This window comes from Lycorma delicatula, chromosome 12 (genome assembly GCF_047948215.1).
Source record: "Lycorma delicatula isolate Av1 chromosome 12, ASM4794821v1, whole genome shotgun sequence".
Classification (NCBI taxonomy): domain Eukaryota; kingdom Metazoa; phylum Arthropoda; class Insecta; order Hemiptera; family Fulgoridae; genus Lycorma; species Lycorma delicatula.
Genome location: NC_134466.1, coordinates 31681678 through 31701285, shown reverse-complemented (window position 1 = coordinate 31701285; position 19608 = coordinate 31681678). Strand labels below are relative to the sequence as shown.

General features: G+C 26.6%; 1 protein-coding gene across 2 annotated transcripts in view; it reads right to left on the bottom strand.

Annotated features, from left to right (window-relative positions):
- Window positions 1-19608, bottom strand: part of LOC142333289 (ATP-binding cassette sub-family C member 4-like) — a 164649-nt gene that overhangs the window by 31635 nt on the left and 113406 nt on the right. For both annotated transcript variants that reach the window (XM_075380309.1, XM_075380311.1), the window contains exons 16-20: window positions 18551-18762; window positions 13841-14079; window positions 6199-6278; window positions 1815-1965; window positions 417-523 (exon numbers count right to left, since the gene is read on the bottom strand). In XM_075380309.1, the coding sequence (XP_075236424.1) occupies window positions 417-523; window positions 1815-1965; window positions 6199-6278; window positions 13841-14079; window positions 18551-18762 (789 nt within the window). The remainder of the gene's footprint in view (window positions 1-416; window positions 524-1814; window positions 1966-6198; window positions 6279-13840; window positions 14080-18550; window positions 18763-19608) is intronic.

The following is a 19608-nucleotide window of genomic DNA, read 5'->3' as shown; positions in this document are numbered from 1 at the left end:
CTAAGCTGTACAATTATATACAGTTAGTTATTGCTGTACAATAAATACAGTTTTGAAAACTGTCTTTTAATTTATTAGCCACACCTCATAATTTACTGTTTATATTATTAATTTTTATAATAGGAAAAATGTTTATTACTAGTTTATTTTTGTCATACATATTATGATAAATTTATTAATACAATATATGATAAAATTTTACAATTTTTTATTTATTTTACGACTAATTTAGAATTTCAAAACAATCTTTTGTATTATACGGGAGATTCTTTTCTTTCAATAATTTTTGTATTCTGTGTATAATTTTATAAAAATAATATGGCACATTTTAAATTTAACAAATAAAATTAAAAGTACGCTTAAAATTATTATAAATACAATAAACATTTAAAAAAAAGTTGATGACCAGTACATACTTGATGGTTATCAAATTCTGACAACAATATTTTTTGTGCACCAAGAGCTCTAATTGTAGGTAAACCTTGTAATGTTGAATTAAGATGTGAAAACACAGGGCTTCGAGCTGTAAATAAAATTATGCACATAATAACAAAGCAATCAATAAAAATAAAATAAAAGAGTACACGTAACAATGAAAGATAGATATATGACATAAAATAATATAACGAGAAAAAAATTTTTAAAAAGTCGTAAAATGAAGTTATTTTTTATTTAATATATCTGCGCTGGATCAACAAGATTCATGTTATGACCATACAAGCTCTTTACTGAATCAGCGTGGTAAGAAAGAAGTATCAATATAGTTCAAATGGTGCTGACACCATCTGAAAATATCAGAATATTTTGTTCACACTATAAATGCCAAAACCATATTGTAAGGGCCCAATCAAAGACTCCATTTATGAGACAATAAATTTAATTGCTGAAGAGTTTATTTGACAAAACTAGGCTTCCAAATTCCAATCCCTTTTAAAAGAGCTATATAGTAGAATGGTCAGTGCTAGTTTCTGCAGTTAGTTATGGTTTTACAGGATTTTGAATTTTTTACAGGTCTCACTTCATTTTTGAGAAACCTAAGTATTTTCTTTTTCCATATTCTATGTAAATGAACTGTCTCTGTACATCTATTGAATAAGTGTTGTTGATGCTGGTCTCTAATATATATTGATTGAGCTATGAGCTACTCATTTCTCAATATCCAAAATTTATGTTTTCTTTGTAGAAAAGCTCTTCTACTTTTATGAATCTTTTTTTTATAAATTTAAATAAAGCTATTTCCAACCAGTCAAAAAAATTACTAATATCTTCAGACAAGTTTTTAATTTCTCTTACAGATAACAAACACAAAAAAAATACAATAATAGAACAATTTTATGTTTAATAAGTAAATAGAAGAGTAATCATCAAAGCTAAAAATATGAGATGGTAAATAAAACCATCTAGAAGCATATGGCATGAGTATAAACAGTTACACGGAAAAGCAGTACAATGTGAACATAATTTTTAATCAACTGTAATGATGAGGAAGTGGGTGTATAATGACAGTCTAAATCAAAGAAAGAAAGGATAAAATGATCACAGGTCATTGACCTAGTATTCTACATTACATTTATATTTGCCATTCTTAGAATTACATTAAAAATTTGTACAAATATTGTTATACCAATCATTGCTAAATACCTTTAAATATCCCATGCTAAATTTTTTATATACATTTATTGAAGAATAGAGTACAAGTAAACAACTAATATAAAAATATAATATTAATATAATATGTGCAACACATATCTAAAAAAACAATTGATAATTAGAAATTGAAATAATAAATTTTATTATAAATAAGGGTTACTTGCCAATTCCTTCAAGTCGTTTCACATTTTTTGATGTCTTTATATAAAATCTTCTAACAAATACAGATAATATGCCTAAAATAATGGCTGGTATGATAAATAGAGGATTTACAATGATTGCAACAATTAGTGAACCAATAATACCACAAAAACTCTGAAAAAAGTTAAAAAAAACAATATAAATTAACTGATAAGATTTACAAATTATAATATAATATACAATTTTATAATCTTAATGGATTATTTCAATTACTTCCCTTTTACTATATTTTTATCTTTTTACGAGCATATGTTTTACACATTTTTTAATATTTTATTATAAAATTTTGATTTTTTTAAGATAATGCGATGTGAATGATAAAAACCTATTTAATACCTCTAGTATGCAATTTTTAGACTTTTTATTCACATTCACTTTTCTATGATTTTTTTTTTAATTTATAGATACCATTAATATTGAAATTATTTCTAAATAAATGGAATACATTACTACTGCTTTTTCTAAAAGCAGCTTTTACTGTAGCTACTTGCTTTTTTACTACAAACTAAACTTGTAGATAAAGAAAGCTAAAAAAAATAAGAGGAATGTTCAAACTCAAACAGAAATTTTCATACTCTGTTGTTATAACCATTTTTTCAATGGATAAACAAATGCATATCTGAACTCTTCATTGATAATAATGGTAGCACATTTTTTCTCCTCAATGGCAATTGACAAGATAGTGCAGGAGATACACGATAGCAAATTATTATTAATTTTTGATAAATGAAGCCATTCATTCCATCCCATAACAAAAATAAATTTAAAAAACAAGTTTAAGGAGAGTGCTTGTTCTGAGCGGATGAATGGTGTAAGACATTCTGAAAAGATCAGGAGTGAGTTGAAATATGCTATATATTTGTTGGCTAAGAAATTCGGCTAATGAAGACAGACTGATGTGTACCACTTATTGATGGAAATAGATAGATTACTGTTAGAAAAATCTTTGAAAACCTTGAAATCAGTTTGGGATATAGAAAAAAATATGAGGTCTTCAAATTCAGTATGATGGGTATGCTGCCTTTAGTAGCCAAACATAAAAAAAGCATCATAAAGGATGCAATGTTTCTTCCAAGAGTCAAGACAAATATATATTTGTGACATTCATGACCGCTTCTATAATGTTAAGCAAAAATTACATTTTACCATATTACATAATAGTGACTATTTTTACCATTTACAGATCACAGGAATATTCTTCCTTGGGTTTTCCAAAAAATAAAAACTACCAATCCTCAGTACTATGTTCTAATATCTATTATATAAAAAAACATCTTTTTTGTTTGTTCCTGATGACCACTAAAACTACTGTTTACCATAGTACAAGATTACCACCAATCTCACTCACTACAATATAAATCATAAATAAAAAAGTAGAAATAATTAACCTAGAACATTTTTTAGTAAATCTAACATCGTTATTTATATCAATCATTGTCTAGGTCAATATCGACTTCTTCAGAAGTTCAGACAAAGTTATTATGTGATTTATTAATTTTAATGTCATTTGTAAAAGGTCAATTTGTATTATCATAATACAAGTAAAAACAGATTAGTTTGATAATAAAAATAATGGAAATGAAAAAGTAGAAATAATTAACCTAGAACATTTTTTAGTAAATCTAACATCGTTATTTATATCAATCATTGTCTAGGTCAATATCGACTTCTTCAGAAGTTCAGACAAAGTTATTATGTGATTTATTAACTTTAATGTCATTTGTAAAAGGTCAATTTGTATTATCATAATACAAGTAAAAACAGATTAGTTTGATAATAAAAATAATGGAAATGACAACCATTTTACATGTTTATCAACAGAAAAATTGTTATTCATCAAAACTACTATATTTTATTCAATAAGTTGTGAAGAGTGAAAACTTGAGAAGCAACAGCCCATACATAATTACTAAAAGACTACTTCCAATTTTTGAAGATCTATCACAGTGCAGGCGAAGTCACAACAGGAGATGCAGTTAAAAAATAAAGAGAAGACTGAAGTCTCCAGTTCATTAAAAGGTAGGGTTGGCCATTTCCTGTTTCCTTCAGGACAATGATGGCCTCACGTACATTCATTAAATATTGAAATGCTGCAAGAGCTTGAGTAAGGTATGCTACCTCATCTAGATTTAAAATCATTTGTTAAGACTTAAAGAATATTTTGGAGAAAAGAAATTTATCTTGAATTACAGGATTACAGGCTGAGCAGGGAAGAGTCATTGAACAACCATAAAACACTTACTCTCTGCTGGGATCAAGAAGCTTTTTGATATAAGAATGGCAGGAGGCTATGTTGAAAAATAGCATCAAAGTCACCCTCTCTATTAAATTAATTATAGTAATAAAATTGTTTTTATGTTTGGACCCAAAATATAAAGTACGTTTTTTTTTGTAGTAACATGTCAATAAGCAATGTTAACATTCTTAGATTTTTTTTAATTAAGAAAAGTTTCAAAGTATTATTTTCTGATATCAGTAACAGAATCAGAACCAAATACTGCATATTATATAAATGAAAAAATGTTTGATCATTTTAGTAACAAGTTAATAGTTGACATATAAGTTCATCTAAGAATTTTTATTTTTCTCATGATTCATAATCTATATTGAATGATTTTGGTTGCATGCTATAAAATATTTTGTTTTACATCCTTTACTACTCAAATTCAAGCTCTGTGAAGTTGTATTATGAAGGGGATAGGCAAGGTAACAAACATGTTATCTATTGCCAGTATTAGTACCACTAACAAAAATACAAAAACTAACAATTTTTTATTAACAGCAAATATAGCAATCTGAAGTAGTTTTATGAAAACTATTTAAAACATTTAAAAATAACTCTCTATAACAATGATAAAGATTGATAACTTTTTCCACTTGGATAACAGCTAAAACAAAAAAATAATAAAGTTTCAAGTCAATAAACTGGTGGTAATATTTCAAATGTAAGATGTGAAGATATACACATACTACTTTTGTGGATAGATTAAAATGAGTAAAATTCTCTCTTTCTTTTTTTTCTGTTTAGTCTCCGGAACCACCATAAGGTATTATTTCAGATATGTATGAATGTAAATGAAAATGATTTTTGATATGTATGAATGTAAATGAAGTGTAGTATTGTACAGTCTCAAGTCGACCATTCCTGAGATGTGAAGTTAACTGAAATCCAACCACCAACAAACACTGGCATCCACGATCTAGTATTCAAATCCATATAAAAGAAACTGCCTTTATTCGGATTTGAACCTTAGAACTTTCGACTTAAAAATCAGCTGATTTGCAATAACGAGTTAACCCCTCCCTAAAGCTTGGAAGGCAAAATTCTCATTAAATCAAACACTCTTTTAGAAAAACATTCTATATCCCAATTCATGTTTTATAAAAAAAATTATTAGAATAATTAAGATATAAAGCTAAGTAAAAGTCACACACACATATATATTTTTATAAATAACTCTTAGTAGTTCCTAGTTTACAGGACCTCAAAACATACAAAAATACAAAAACTCCATTGTGTAATTGGTAATTGTGATATAATAAATGAATAATGTAAATATGAGACATGTTCAGAAAGTAAATATAATTTCAAAATATGGATGCTGGAGCTCTTTGGCTGTCATATTCTACAATCCTTCATACATTAGTTCACTATAAAAGCCATTAGACAGATGCAGTTTTTGTCTATGAATTATTTTAAACATTTTAAGCTAATTGAAAGATCTGTCAACTATGAAACAATTTATTAACTGTAAGAAAACATTGGGAAGTAGTTTCAGGTATTAAATGTAAGATATATGAAACCAGCAAAGATTCATCAGTATCGCAGTGAATTTTATGGAGAAAATTTCACAAGTGCTGGAGTAGTAAGAAAATGAGTTAGACGGTGGGAAGGACAGGAAAATATGCATGATGGCAGCAAAATATGCTGCTTAAACCCATGAGATTATTATTAAATCACTTGGATGGGAACAAGAAGATAATTCTCTTTATATTCCAGACAACACTAAGTAACTCACTTATTTGTATATTTGAAGTAGGTCCAGTTAAGTTATATGATGATAATACTAAAAGAACTATCCATCACTAATGGTGTTCACAGACACCATTTGTTTTATGAAAAGGGTGTTTAAAAAATGATTCTACTTTATGACAAATGCTTTAATATGGGAGGAAACAACATTGGGAAGTAGTTTCCGGTATGGTTCTCTTTTTAATAATTAAATTTATTTAAAAATAAACTGTCATTATCATTTTAAAACTTAAAGGTCCTTACCTTTTAAACAAATTTAAAAAATAAAAAATAAATACAATTGTGCATATGATCACAAAGAAAAAATATATTACCTGGCAAACATCCAGTAAACATTTTGGCAACCATTCATCTATCATACCTAAATCTTTTGAAAATCTGTTTAAAATACGACCTGGAAATTAAAAACAAAAATTTATTCCTTACAAAATAGCTTTTATAGAATAATTCAGTTAACTATAGTTGAATAATAATAAACCTGGATTATTTTTGAAACTGTTTTTTATTTTATTTTTTACTGTTATGTGATCACTTTTGTAATGGAACTAATAATTTTTCAGAGTATATAATATAGTGTAGAGTATAGAGTAATATAGTAATATAGTATAGAGTAAAGAGTATGTAATATACATGAAAATAGAAAAAAATTCTGTGTTTAATACTGTTTACCATCATTAAAAAAAGAAAACTCAATTAAAAAGTCATTTACCAAAAAATGAAAGCATATCAACTAGATGTGGGTTTTGATTTTTAAAAATAAAAAGATTAATATATAATATCAGGGCATTGCATTTAATATTCTATTCTGGTAGATTTAAGTACACAATTGTTTTCCTTTAAACTTAGACTGTCCACAGTTAAGCTGTATTATTTGTTTGATTTTTATTTTTACTTTACATAAGCAGATAATAAAAAAAAGTTAGAAATGTTTTAGTAATCATGTTTTTTTTATTTTTTTTATTTTTATCACAGTAAAATTTCCTGTGACAGGATCTTTTCTAACATAAAAGTCCATTAATTATTTATATCAAACTTTATGGTACAAAATAGTAAAAGTTCATTTTGTTTAAAAGTGCTGTATGTTTCTTTTCAGTTATTAAACTGTTCACTACATTAAAAAAAATCTGTTTCATACATTAAAATCAACTGTGATTTCAATAAAAAAAAAATATTTTTGATTACAATAAAAAAATATTCTGAATCATTTACAAGAGTTGACTAATTGACTAAGAAAAACTATTATATAATAATATAAAATAATGTCAGATATGAATACTACTGTGCTGACTATTAGTGATTGGATGAAGTGAAAATAAACATAATTCAAATTCTGTACAAAACCTCAGTGGTGAAACATATTAAAAGATAATGAAGTGAACTTAATAATAACAGTGTAAGTATGATTAATGTAAAAAAGTTTCCCTTTGTCAGGGAAAGCAAAAAGATTAGTTAATAATTAAAAAACATAAATAGTTTTCTGCTAATTATGGAAGATTAGGTGATTAGACATCTTACTACTGTATACCAGACTGCTATCTTTAAATTCAGGAGGAATTATCTAATGATAACAGTGATAAAACTGGTATAACTAAATCAAAAATAGATTATAAAATACCTGAAGAACACAATGCTTCATAATATAATAAATTTGTAATATTACTATAATACGAATATGTTCAGATTAAACATATTTGTGCTGATGAGCTAGCTCTGAATTAAGATATTTATAAAGAATTTTGTTATTAAATCAAAAAATAGATGACTTGTTAAAAGTTACTACTTTTAGGTAGTAATATATTATTCATTGCATACGTTTAAAAAAGAAATCTTATGCAATAAGCAGAAATACGAATATTATCTTCTGCTACGGTTTTTGAGAAATTGTAAAAACCATGGTAATTAACCTGTTAAATACTGAAAAACAGTAAATTATCTCTACAAACTTTTCTTTTTTTCAGTTTTTATTTATGTTATAACTGTTTAACGGTGGTGGGGAAGTATACAAGAAGTTAAAAAATATTAAACCTAATATGTTGCTAATACATTATAGAACCCAGAAAAAAAAATATGAATGTCATTTTACTTGATTAAAAGCTTTAATGAGCGGTTTTTTCCCATAATTTTCCTATACCTAGAACAGGTCCCATCACTCAGTTCAGAAAGAAATTTTACTATAAATTTCTTTATATTTTTACCATTTTTAAAAATTATTACCTTTATAAATGCAGGTGATGACTGTTTAATAATCAAAATGAATATCTAATAATAATTTTTTTTTTCAATAATTTCTCTTTATTATTTTATATATTAAACCAAATAAAATTTTAAATAATTTTAGAAGTAAAAACAAATTATAAAACTACAAAAATTTGATAATGTAGATTATATATATACTAAATTATTAAAAAAAAAAAAAATTCTGTAAAATTTAAGAGACTGGTAGGAATCAGATAATCTGAAGCGTAAAAGATGTAACAAGAACAGGGTTTTCTATGTATGAATATATACATATATCTCAGAGAATGTATTAAATTACAGACTACAAAGGTATGATCAAATCAAGCATGGAAAAGAAGAGAACTTGAAAAAATACAAAGTGAAATAATTTTAGAATTTTCTGCAGTACTTTCCACTTTATCTTACATATCCTTTCTAGAAGTAATTATGATTTATAATATTTATACTTTGTATGGGAGCACCTACACTAGAAATTGAAAATGTAAAATTTCATATGATTACAAATGGAAGAAATCTTCTTTATGACTACGATATTAAACAAAAATAAAATTAAATAAGGGACTTTAGCAATGAGAATAGTAAAATAATACCAAAATCAAACTGGTAGATGAAATACTGGACAATGTGAGTTTAATTACCTTGGTAGTAAGATAATAGCAGATGGTAGATCCAAAACAGGAACTTAACACTTGAATGCAAAAATCCAAGCTGACATTTCTTGATAAAAATGTGCTTCTTTGACTATATTTTCATCATAAGTGCAAAGAAAAACTTCATTAATACTTATTTGTGGAGCGTAGCACTTAATTATTCTGAAACATGGATGATATCAGTATATAAAAGAAGAAAATTAGAAATATAGAAGTGATATTGTGCTTATGTGGTGGCTGTTTAAAATAAATTGTTACAAAAGTTTGAAAATGAGTATGTTTTGGTCCCAGCCACAGAAATGAATCTGTAAAAGATTCCCAAGTAGAAGAAATATTTATATGAATAGAAATATAGTGGGACACATCAAGACATTATCTTTGAAATGATAAATCTTCAGTAATTAAAGAGTATATGCGTGCATGTGCGAGAAGAGCATAGAAGTCATAGAAATAAAAAATATAAAAAATAAGAGATATTCATTTTTACTCATGTTTTCAGGAATCAATGAGTCAATTAGATTAATGATAGCAGTCATTCAGTGTAAATATTAAAACAGCTTTTTTACAGATTATAACTAAAATATAAAAATTAAAAAATCATTTTATCTTTTGAAATCAAATTTTGGACACTCTTTGAAAAACCTAATTTTAATGCTTTATTTCAAAATTCATATAAAAACAAACACTATTATATAAAAAAATTATTTATAACAAAAGCAGTCAGCTTCTTAACTTTACTTAAATTAGTTTTCTGCTAATTGTGAGAGATTATGTGATTAGACATCTTACTACTGTATACCAGACTAATATCTTTAAATGAGGAGGAACCATCTGATGATAACTGTGATAAAACTGGTATAACTAAATCAAAAATAGATTATAGAATACCTGAAGAACACAATGCTTCATAATATAATAAATTAGTAATATTACTATAATATTACAGTAATATACTATAATATTATAAGTTTATTTTCTGTTACACTAAGAAAAACTTGACCAAATAATGCATAAAAATTCTCAAAAAGTCCATTTTTATAAAAAAAAAAATAAAAATACCTATCGTAAAATAAATTACTTAGAATGGATTTAAGTCAAAAATTGAATATAATCATATTTTTGATAATGTTTTATCAAATAATTTCAAAGTGCATACATGTTTTAATAATAATTATACATTTTCAAAATTAAATTGTTTTAAAATAAAAATTCATCTTTTCTTTCAGTAGAATAATAACTACATTTCAAATAAATAAAACATGTAATTACCATAATATTTAGTTAATAAGTTTACTTTAAAATGTCACTGGTTATTTTTCTTTTCTTTTTTTTTTTAATAAAGACAATTGTGAAATCAACATATTCAAATTACACTGAAATTTCTTCTGTATTACTATTAAAAAAAAATTATTCTGAAATAGTGATTTAAAAAAATAACTAATAATAAAATTTAAATTATAATGCTGTACATTTCATCAAAGGAGGTTTCCCTACAATTATAACATTAGATAATGCTACAGTTGTATCATAATACATAGGTAAAATAAGCCTAATTTCCAAAATTCTGGAAAAAAATTATGTATTCTGGTTAGATGATTATGTTACCATAATTAATTCACTTATCACACAAGCTCTGTTATCTATGAAAATTCAATATGAAATATCTCTTTTGAGTGAGACTGAATTCCCATAACGGTTCCAGATCAAAACTGAACTATTTCATTTAATTGGGATACATGAAACAGTCTTTATATGTAAATTAGATGTATGCTATTTAGTCTTGAAAATAAAATAGTATTATAAAAAAGGATTACATCACATATAATTTTATCAGTTACATTAACATTTTTTACAAAAATTAATCCTTATGTGTATTGTCGTTATGTGTACAGAAAGTGCAAAAAAATAATTTTGCATAGCAGGATGCAAATATTATAAATTGCATACCAACAAATATAATATAGTATAAATAAAAATTAACTTATGTATAAACTCACAGCTCCAACTAATTTTTTTCCTTTTTTATTAAATAATTGAGGCTATTTTTACTAGATAAAGAAGTCTATAAAAAAGGAAGTACATTATCCAAATATCTGAAGATGCACACATTGGATCATTTGAATGGATAATGAGACTGACACAAGGAAAAAAGAATATAACTTTTTACCCGTTCAGCTACTAGACCAAATACCAAAGAAAAATACAACATAAAAGCCAAGACAAATAACAATTCAGTGTATAATGTAGTATTTAATGGAAAGAAATATATATAAAATAAAAACATGTGATCAAGAAGGAAATGAAGGGAAATTTATAAATTAGTGTTTTATAAGTTGTTAGACAATAAAAAAGTTGTATGGTCAGTTATTTTGTTATATTTAAATAACACAAGCCAAAGTAACAACATTCATTTACACGCTACGAACTAGTGGGGTTAGGAGTGATGGATAAATATTAGGCAATAAATTGCAACTGATAGTTATAAGTATAAATTAGTTGACAATTAAATAATAGTGTTACTATTTATGGAATAGTAAATTATAAAGGTTCTTACTAATTCTGTATAGGAAATTTCAATTTACAATCAGTATAATCACAAACAGAATTTACAGTAAAATATAAGCATGCAGTGAAATCTCAATAATTCAACCAATCTTATTTGTCAATCATTTTCTTACATCAGATAATGCTAAAATCAAGTTTATAATTCAACATTTACGAATATCAACAAATTTCATTTATTCAAATATTCTATTTTTACACAATAACAAATATCATTATCTTAAAGATAAAAAAATATTATTAATTTTTAATAAATTCTTAAAAAAGGTGAAGCTTAGCAATTATATATTTTTATGTTCCAATTTAAAATACAATTTATCTGATTATTATTAATCAAATAATTTTTGCAATTTAATAGTAAAAAATATTAACAAACCAATTGATGAATTATTGCCATTTCATTATTAATCAGTTTTCCAAATAGCACAATTAAACGCCATATAATTATGTTAAAAATTCTATTATCATAAACCGTTTTAAGAAAACTGGTTTGATAAAGCATGAGAAAGATGCTGAAATATTGGAATGATATAATAGATGTAATACAACACAAAAATTGGACTAAATTTGCTACCACGTCTCTTTTTTTGAATAGTTTATTAATCATTTCTAGTAAATCAGTAAAGAAAATACTTGCAAGGAATGATCAAGGAAAAGGAATAATGGAAGCCATCAAAAGAGACAAAGACATTTAAAAGCATAGAAAATTAATTCCTGAGCTAGATATCAAAAGCAGTGACCAAAATTTTAATTTCATATAAAATATGTACCATACTTCTAAGTATGTAATTCTAGTATTATTACATTTTTACAAAAAATAGAATTTTATAAATTGTTAAGATACAAGAACAATCTTGAAAATAGTAAAAATTGTTAACTAATTCTTTTTGGATAAGTTCCCACACTTGCAGGACTCATGGTAAACCAGTTAGTTGTCACTAATAACAGTAGCAGTTTATTTATATAAGTCATTATTGAAGAAACTGTTTTTAGATTCAAAATAAGCTTCATAATGTTTCAAGGATTATAATGACGGGTCTTATACCAGGCTTAAGGACAACTGATTTACCTCCTGCCATGTTATGAATGATTTGGGTTTGTTTACAGTTATACTTTATGGGTTCAAGAAAATACAACAAGGGAAATATTTGACTGCAATAAAAGCTAAGAAGAAAGTATGCTTAAAATAAATCATCTTCAAAAGCAGAAAGAATAAATTTCTCTTTTCTCTAAGTAACTGCGTAAGTAATAAATGTTTTTACAGTATTCAGAACTTACAAGTCAATTTTAGATAAGAAAATTGTTTTACTACATAATTATTTAATTGCAGCAATGTAATGTGTTTTAAAAATTGTAATTGTTATAATAGTTTTCACAGATTGAAAGAAATTCCAAAAAAATCTAGGAATATTTGACTAAAATCTCAAACCAAATATCAACCTTCAGTGACTGTTGCTGACTTTTAGAATCTGTAGATGTTACTAGTGACTTTTTTTTTAGACAAATATATTTAGGTTTACTTGAAATGGTAATAATTTCAGTTGTGGCTGTTCATTTAGTAAATCATTAATGTATGTTTTATCTTTATAAGTTAAAGTGTGTATAAGTCCTTTCTACGTATTTGTAAAATGACAGATTCATGATTTGCTTTTAAGAAATGGTTAACAAATACTGATTCTACCTTATTATAATGCTTTATAAGTGTACATTGTATTCTTGTTAGAAGTTTGATTGCATTTATTTAAAATACAATAGCATACAGTTGAGCTGTTCAGTTCATACATTCCGGGAATAGTTTGTTTAATGATTCTGAATCGTGTGATGAACTTTGTGTTTTTATTCCAAAGGTCATGTTCTACTTACCTTTTCTAAATTAATTAACTTTTTCTGAGTTTTTGCTTTAGTAATCTTTATTTTTATTTATTTTTTGTAAAAGCTAGTCAATAACATAGGTCTGTGTACACGAGGTCTGTTCAGAAAATAACCGAACATTCTTAATTACGTGCCAACAGAGATATTTTGTGATGTGCGGTTGGCAGCATTGCGTTCAGCATAACCATCTTTAAGATACAATAAAGTTGATGACAAAACTTCAGATTAATCAGAATCCTATCTGCAGTGAAGTATTTAATACTATAACCCATGAATTTCAAAACAAATCTAACCTTTCTCTGTAATAATGAAACTTTGTTAAATGAAAAATGAAAAATACATTCTCTATGTCAATAAAATATTTTCTGTTAAACTGTTATGTTATCCAAGAAATTATGGTCGTTTAATGTGTATCAAGTACATAAAAAGATTTTCTTTTAACTGAAATAATAATTATAACGTGAAAATAAAAATCTATATCTTTTATATTGTTATTTATTAATAATAATTCTAGGTAGCAAGACAATAACCAAAGCAAAATATACAATTTCCATTGTTTTGAACACTATTTTAAAATTACATAAACATATGCACATACATCATCTATGAATATACTGTAAATAAATACACATACCTGATGGATTGTTATTAAAAAATGATATTGATGTTCCAATGACAGAATTAAACATTTTACTATGAAGCCCATTAGAACAACTCATACATGTAGCACAAAAAATAGTGGCTCGAATCAGAGCGAATACAAATAAACCAGCCACAAGAGATCCATGAATTGATGCTAAAGTTGTACTTGGCCATATTTCATTGTGTATACCAGCATTTTCATCATAAAATCTTCTCTCTTCCAGTCGTGTCCTAAAAAGAAGAAATAAATAATTTTTTTTATGCACAGGTGCAGAAAATTTAAGTAAAAAATACCATTCCAAAAAATTTTTGTTAATTTAACTAAAAAATTACATAATGAAATTAAAATAAACTAAATAATCAGAGTTATTAGTAAGTGACATATTTTCTATTAGTAATGACAACAACCATAAGAATGATAATTAAAAATAACAACTTGGTTAGAAATAAAGGAGAATATTATCATGGGTAAAGTTTTATTTACAATGATCCTTGTTGAAAAATTTTAGATAGAATACAAAGATCGATTCATCAGCTTCAGATTTAATGCAGGATGTAATAAAAGTTGCCAATGAATTTTTTTTTTTTCAATTATGATGGTGAAATACTACATCCTTGGTGACAGTTTGAATCAATTCTGCATTAAGAATATGGATTTTTAATTTTTCTCAAAAATGTACAGTAGAAATATTAAAATAACATTTAACCAATTTATTTAAATCTATATTTTTTTGTTAAATTTTTTTTTAAAAGTCTCCTAAAGAAACAAAACTTAAAAAAAGACTAATCTTTTTAGATCTTTTTTTACTACCTCCCTGTTACAGCAGCATACATCGCTATAGCCGGGAAAGTAATAACTGCTGATAAAACAAAAACTATTTCTGAGAAAGTCTGTTATAAGATTGGTCATAGTGAATGGAATGAACATAGAACTACAAATCAAGGAATTAGTTTTAACAGATCCCTACACAAAAGTTTAACTTATTTACATCTGTAAAAGTAGTTGGGTTTTATTTGTAATTAATAGGCAGCATTATAATGTATGATTTCCATCAGATTAGATAGTCGGTTTGAAAAGTATATTCCATTAAGTACCAATGAACAAGTAGCACTTTCATTTAAATTTCATAACTGTGATAGTCATGGGCAAAAAGTACTGTATTTAAAATAATCACATAATATAAGACATAAAAGACCATTAAAATCTGCAAATACGTTTTACAGGCACCTATCAATTTTCTTCAAATATTAAAAAAACCAAGATAAATAAATTGATTGCAATTCATTAGGAAGTCTATCCAAAAAATCTTTTTCTTTAGAACTGGGAATAGGAAGTTTATTCTTGGTCAGTTTATTTAGCTTACAGTGAAGAATACTTTTCTAAATTTTTGGGTAATTACATTCACCACAACCCCTAAAATAGGAATTAGGGTGAAAAAACATTCCTGACAAGAATAAATGTATCTCATTTGTTATAAAAGCTTAGAAAAAACACAAAAACAAAGAGAAAATAAGTGCCTTATGTATACACAAAAAATACATCTTGTAAAATTTTTGTTACAAATTTTTTAAACAAAAAAATCATCACCATTTTAATTTCAACCCCCTCTCATAATTGTATATATAAGAGGATAGCAAGAGGACATGCATACAAATACATCTAGACAAATATTTTCTGTGCAATGTACAAAAAAAATCATGCACTTATCTCAATTACAACTAAAGTTATGATTTTTTTAGTGTTAACAAAACAGAAAAATTAAAGATTTTAGAAAACAGAGATTAAATATTGCATAAGATAATCAGTTTTAAAATGCTATTTCACTCAGATAAATGCTTTTAAAATTCTCCTCCATACGTTTTACCTTCCTCTTCTTTTGTTCTTCCTTCCTTAAGTTATGTAACCACAGCATCCAACATCACTCTTGATACTTCACTGACTGAACTTGTGGCATTTTTATTTTTCTTCTTTTGTTGTGACGTCTCCCTAGAACACAGCTGCTTTTTCCTGGAGATATATTTGTTTTTTTATGGTGTTCAAGAGAAATACAGTACCAAAACTGATCTCTCCAATTCCTTCAGCTGCTGCAGCTTCTATAATTCTCTTTGATGCAGCACCTATTTTGTCACACCTCCTCCAAATACAGTTATTTGTTCACATTTTGTGTATAACCTTTGACACACCTTTGCAACAAAGATTTCTATGTCATTCTAGTATAAATAGGAGCTATGCACTGCAACACCTTAACACTAATAGAGATTTTAATGTTATTCTCATGCCACCAGGAATATAATTTTTTGCAAGAGCCTGTATAAGAAACACCAACTGTCATTACCAGTTGGACATTTACCATATTTTGGTACCCTATCGGTAGATACACTGTGATAGAATACAGCCAAAAAAGCTTTTTTCATTGACTCCACATCTTTATTGACGTTACTAGCAATGGAACTGTAGTAAACTTTTGCCAGTTTCACTGTAGTTGTTGTTTTTTGGCTGCCATATGATTTTCCATCTAGTGTTATTTTTTTAGTCTTACATGTTTTAATTAAATTTCGTAATGCAATTCCGAGCCTTTTGGAAACGTGATTTATACACTCCTCTTTATTTATTACTTTTCCATCATATATATTGAACTCAATCAACTGTCTGAAAACTGTGGAATCTCGTCACCAATAATTGTAGTATATGAAAACTTATAGAAAATAGTTTTTTTTTTTTTGAGTGTTTCCACACGACTTCAGCAGCGAATGTTTCCATAGCTAGAGAGGAGCCCTCATAGTTTATCTGATACCACTTATGGCCCTGATACCAGAAATGAAACTCAGGACTGTCTTTGCCAAGCTGAGCTTCGGTGATAGAACAGTTTTGACAAAATTTTGACACTATGTAATAATCAATCACCAAGCCTGTACCAAGTTCTATTATGCAACCTATGCAATAATTTGAAGTAAAACCGCATTTATGACATGTGCAATCATAACTAACAGCTAAATCTAAAATACTGTCATCATTTACAGTTGATTTTGAGGCCTTATAGAAGTCTCGAACGTTTTGATGTGCTAGTGCTAATTTGGTGATGGGATTCTTTTTTTAAATTTTATAATTGTGTTGTGAATGTACATGGAAAATCTGTTTAGTCATGGGGATCACGTTCATCACTAAACTGAACTGCTCAAGAGCTCTGTACCCCTTTCCAATAGTTGTAAAAGCTTTTATCATATGATGGTTGATATCAAATAACATGACTTTGAGCCACTTATTTTTTGTAAAGTTGAAATTGGGTTAAATTTTTCTCACAATTTTGGCATTTAGTTTTTATTATTTTAGAAAATCCTGAATCTTTTTCAATAGAAATATAATGTTTTTGAAAAACAATATGGACATGCCAGACATTCAATCAATGATTGTAAAAACTTTGTATCTACTAATGTGTAATCAGGGACATTTGAATCTTCAATTATTACAACTTCCCTACTCTCAAAATCAGTTATCCTTTTACTAACCTTATTATCAATATCTTCCACACTGTCACTGTTATTACCAGAAGGGCCAGGGCATCGACTGTGTTTCAATATCAGGAGCACTTCCAAAGATATGTTTTGCATCCCAATGTTTCTGAATGACTAATGTTTTATTTGTTTTATGTCCTTTAATGAGATTTTGCTTATCAGTGTTCGTTTGTTTTCCACAGTAACAGAATATAAAACACTAAATTATGACTATTTACACAAATATTCAAGAGTTATTCACACTATTACATTAATGAGTTTCACAACCTAAAAATAATAAATAGACATAACCTAATTTTCCGTCAGATATTTATGGTAAATATATTTACTGCAGACGATTGAAAATATGATGATGTATACTACAGGTTCAAAGTGAAGTAATCAGAATAAATATGATTCATAAAATGAGAAAATTATTCAAATCCAAACGATAACAAACACCGAAACCACATTTTACTTACAACAATAACACAGAAATGTTTTTCATATATTACGATTAAAACACAAATTGATCTTTTATAAACAATGAAATTCAATTTAGCAAATCACATAATAACTGTCAGAAGAAATTGATATTGACATAAACAATGTTTAATATAAACAATATCTTTTGATATAGATAATGATAATATATTTACTAAAAGTAGTTCTATGTTATTTATTTATCCATTTTTTTTTTTAATTTATGATCAATATATTAGTGAAATTGGTGAAATTTGAACTATGGTAAACATTCTGGGAGTTGTAAGATTTACAATTAAAATTTTGTAATAATTGGTTTAGTAGTTTTTTCAGATACAGAGAACAAATAAAAAAGATGTCTCTTTAGACAGCAGCGAGAGGTTTCCTGCACTTCTCTAACATTTATAAAAGATTAAGCGAAAACAGGAAAGTAAAATGGCTAAAAACAGAACAGAGAAATACAAGAAATCAAAACTTTGTTTCCTATTCGGAGATTGGGATTGAGATTTTTATTTGTTAAGGATGTGAATTTTGAATTCACATCCTTAAGGATTTGAATTTGATTTGATTTAGGATTTGAATTTTTGTTAAGGATGTGATATTTCCTAATCCTTCCTACAAACTACAATGCAGTTTAAGAAATTTCATTGCACAGAACTTTCAATTTGTAATCAATATATAAATAAAAATTAAAAAATAAATCAAATAATACAAATATAAAACTAACCAATAAGAAACAAAATAATCGGCACAACTACCAATAACTTGAGTAAAAATAAACAATATAGCAATGATTAAAACAGTACAAATATTTGAACCAGCACGAAAATAATCCAAATAAACAGAGTGTCCTGGACGCTTAACAACTTCTGGTTCACGTTCTGCAACTGGTTCATTACCATTTATTGAAACATCATCAACTGTACTTGCCTTCAAGCTCTAAAATAGAAACAGAAAGAAAATATAAATCAATAATTTCATTTAAATAGATATCAATTAAATTTTATATATTTAAACGTAAAAATTGAATGAAGAAAATATTGCTCAAAATCTTGTCTTTCTATTTTCATAAATCATTTACATTAAACTGAAGAGAGAAGCAAATTTTCATTCTTGTTTGAATGCATATAAATTAAGCCATTTAACCGGTTTTAATGAAAATTATGATCCTAGTATCCAGAAGAGAAAACTAACTGAAGTGTAGAAAGTTCTAGAAATTCCTGCTTGTTTGCAAGGAAATTCTTTTTTCCTTAAAAACCACTCTTTACCTATGCTTTTGATAATAGTAACAAAATACAGTCACAAATAAATTAATCCAAACAAAAGGAATTTTTCTTCTGTTGCAGGGAATTCTCATTCTGTGGCATACTGCTTGCTGCTTGGTGTTTCAGATTATATTGTTAGTTCATCTACAAACAGAATTTGTGGTTTTTGTCCTTTTATAATTCATTGTCAATTAGTTTTTGGTGACCTTGTGAATATCTGTTATAAGTTTGTTATTCGTTTCTAGTTAATACAATGCATATAAACCCACAAAAGCGATCAAAAATTGTTGCTCTGTCGCAATACACACAATTGACTCAAAGACAGATTGTCAGTGAGTGTAGTATGGGGTAAAGGTACTGTAAATGAAATTGTGAAAAGGTTGGAAACAGTTTTGTCTCTCCAAAGAGAAAAAGAAAATGTGGATGGAAAAAGAAAACCATATCTATATAGGATTGATTACAAATAATACAAAGCTAAATTAATCCATGATTGTCAGCTGTTGACCTTAATAGGGAGTTG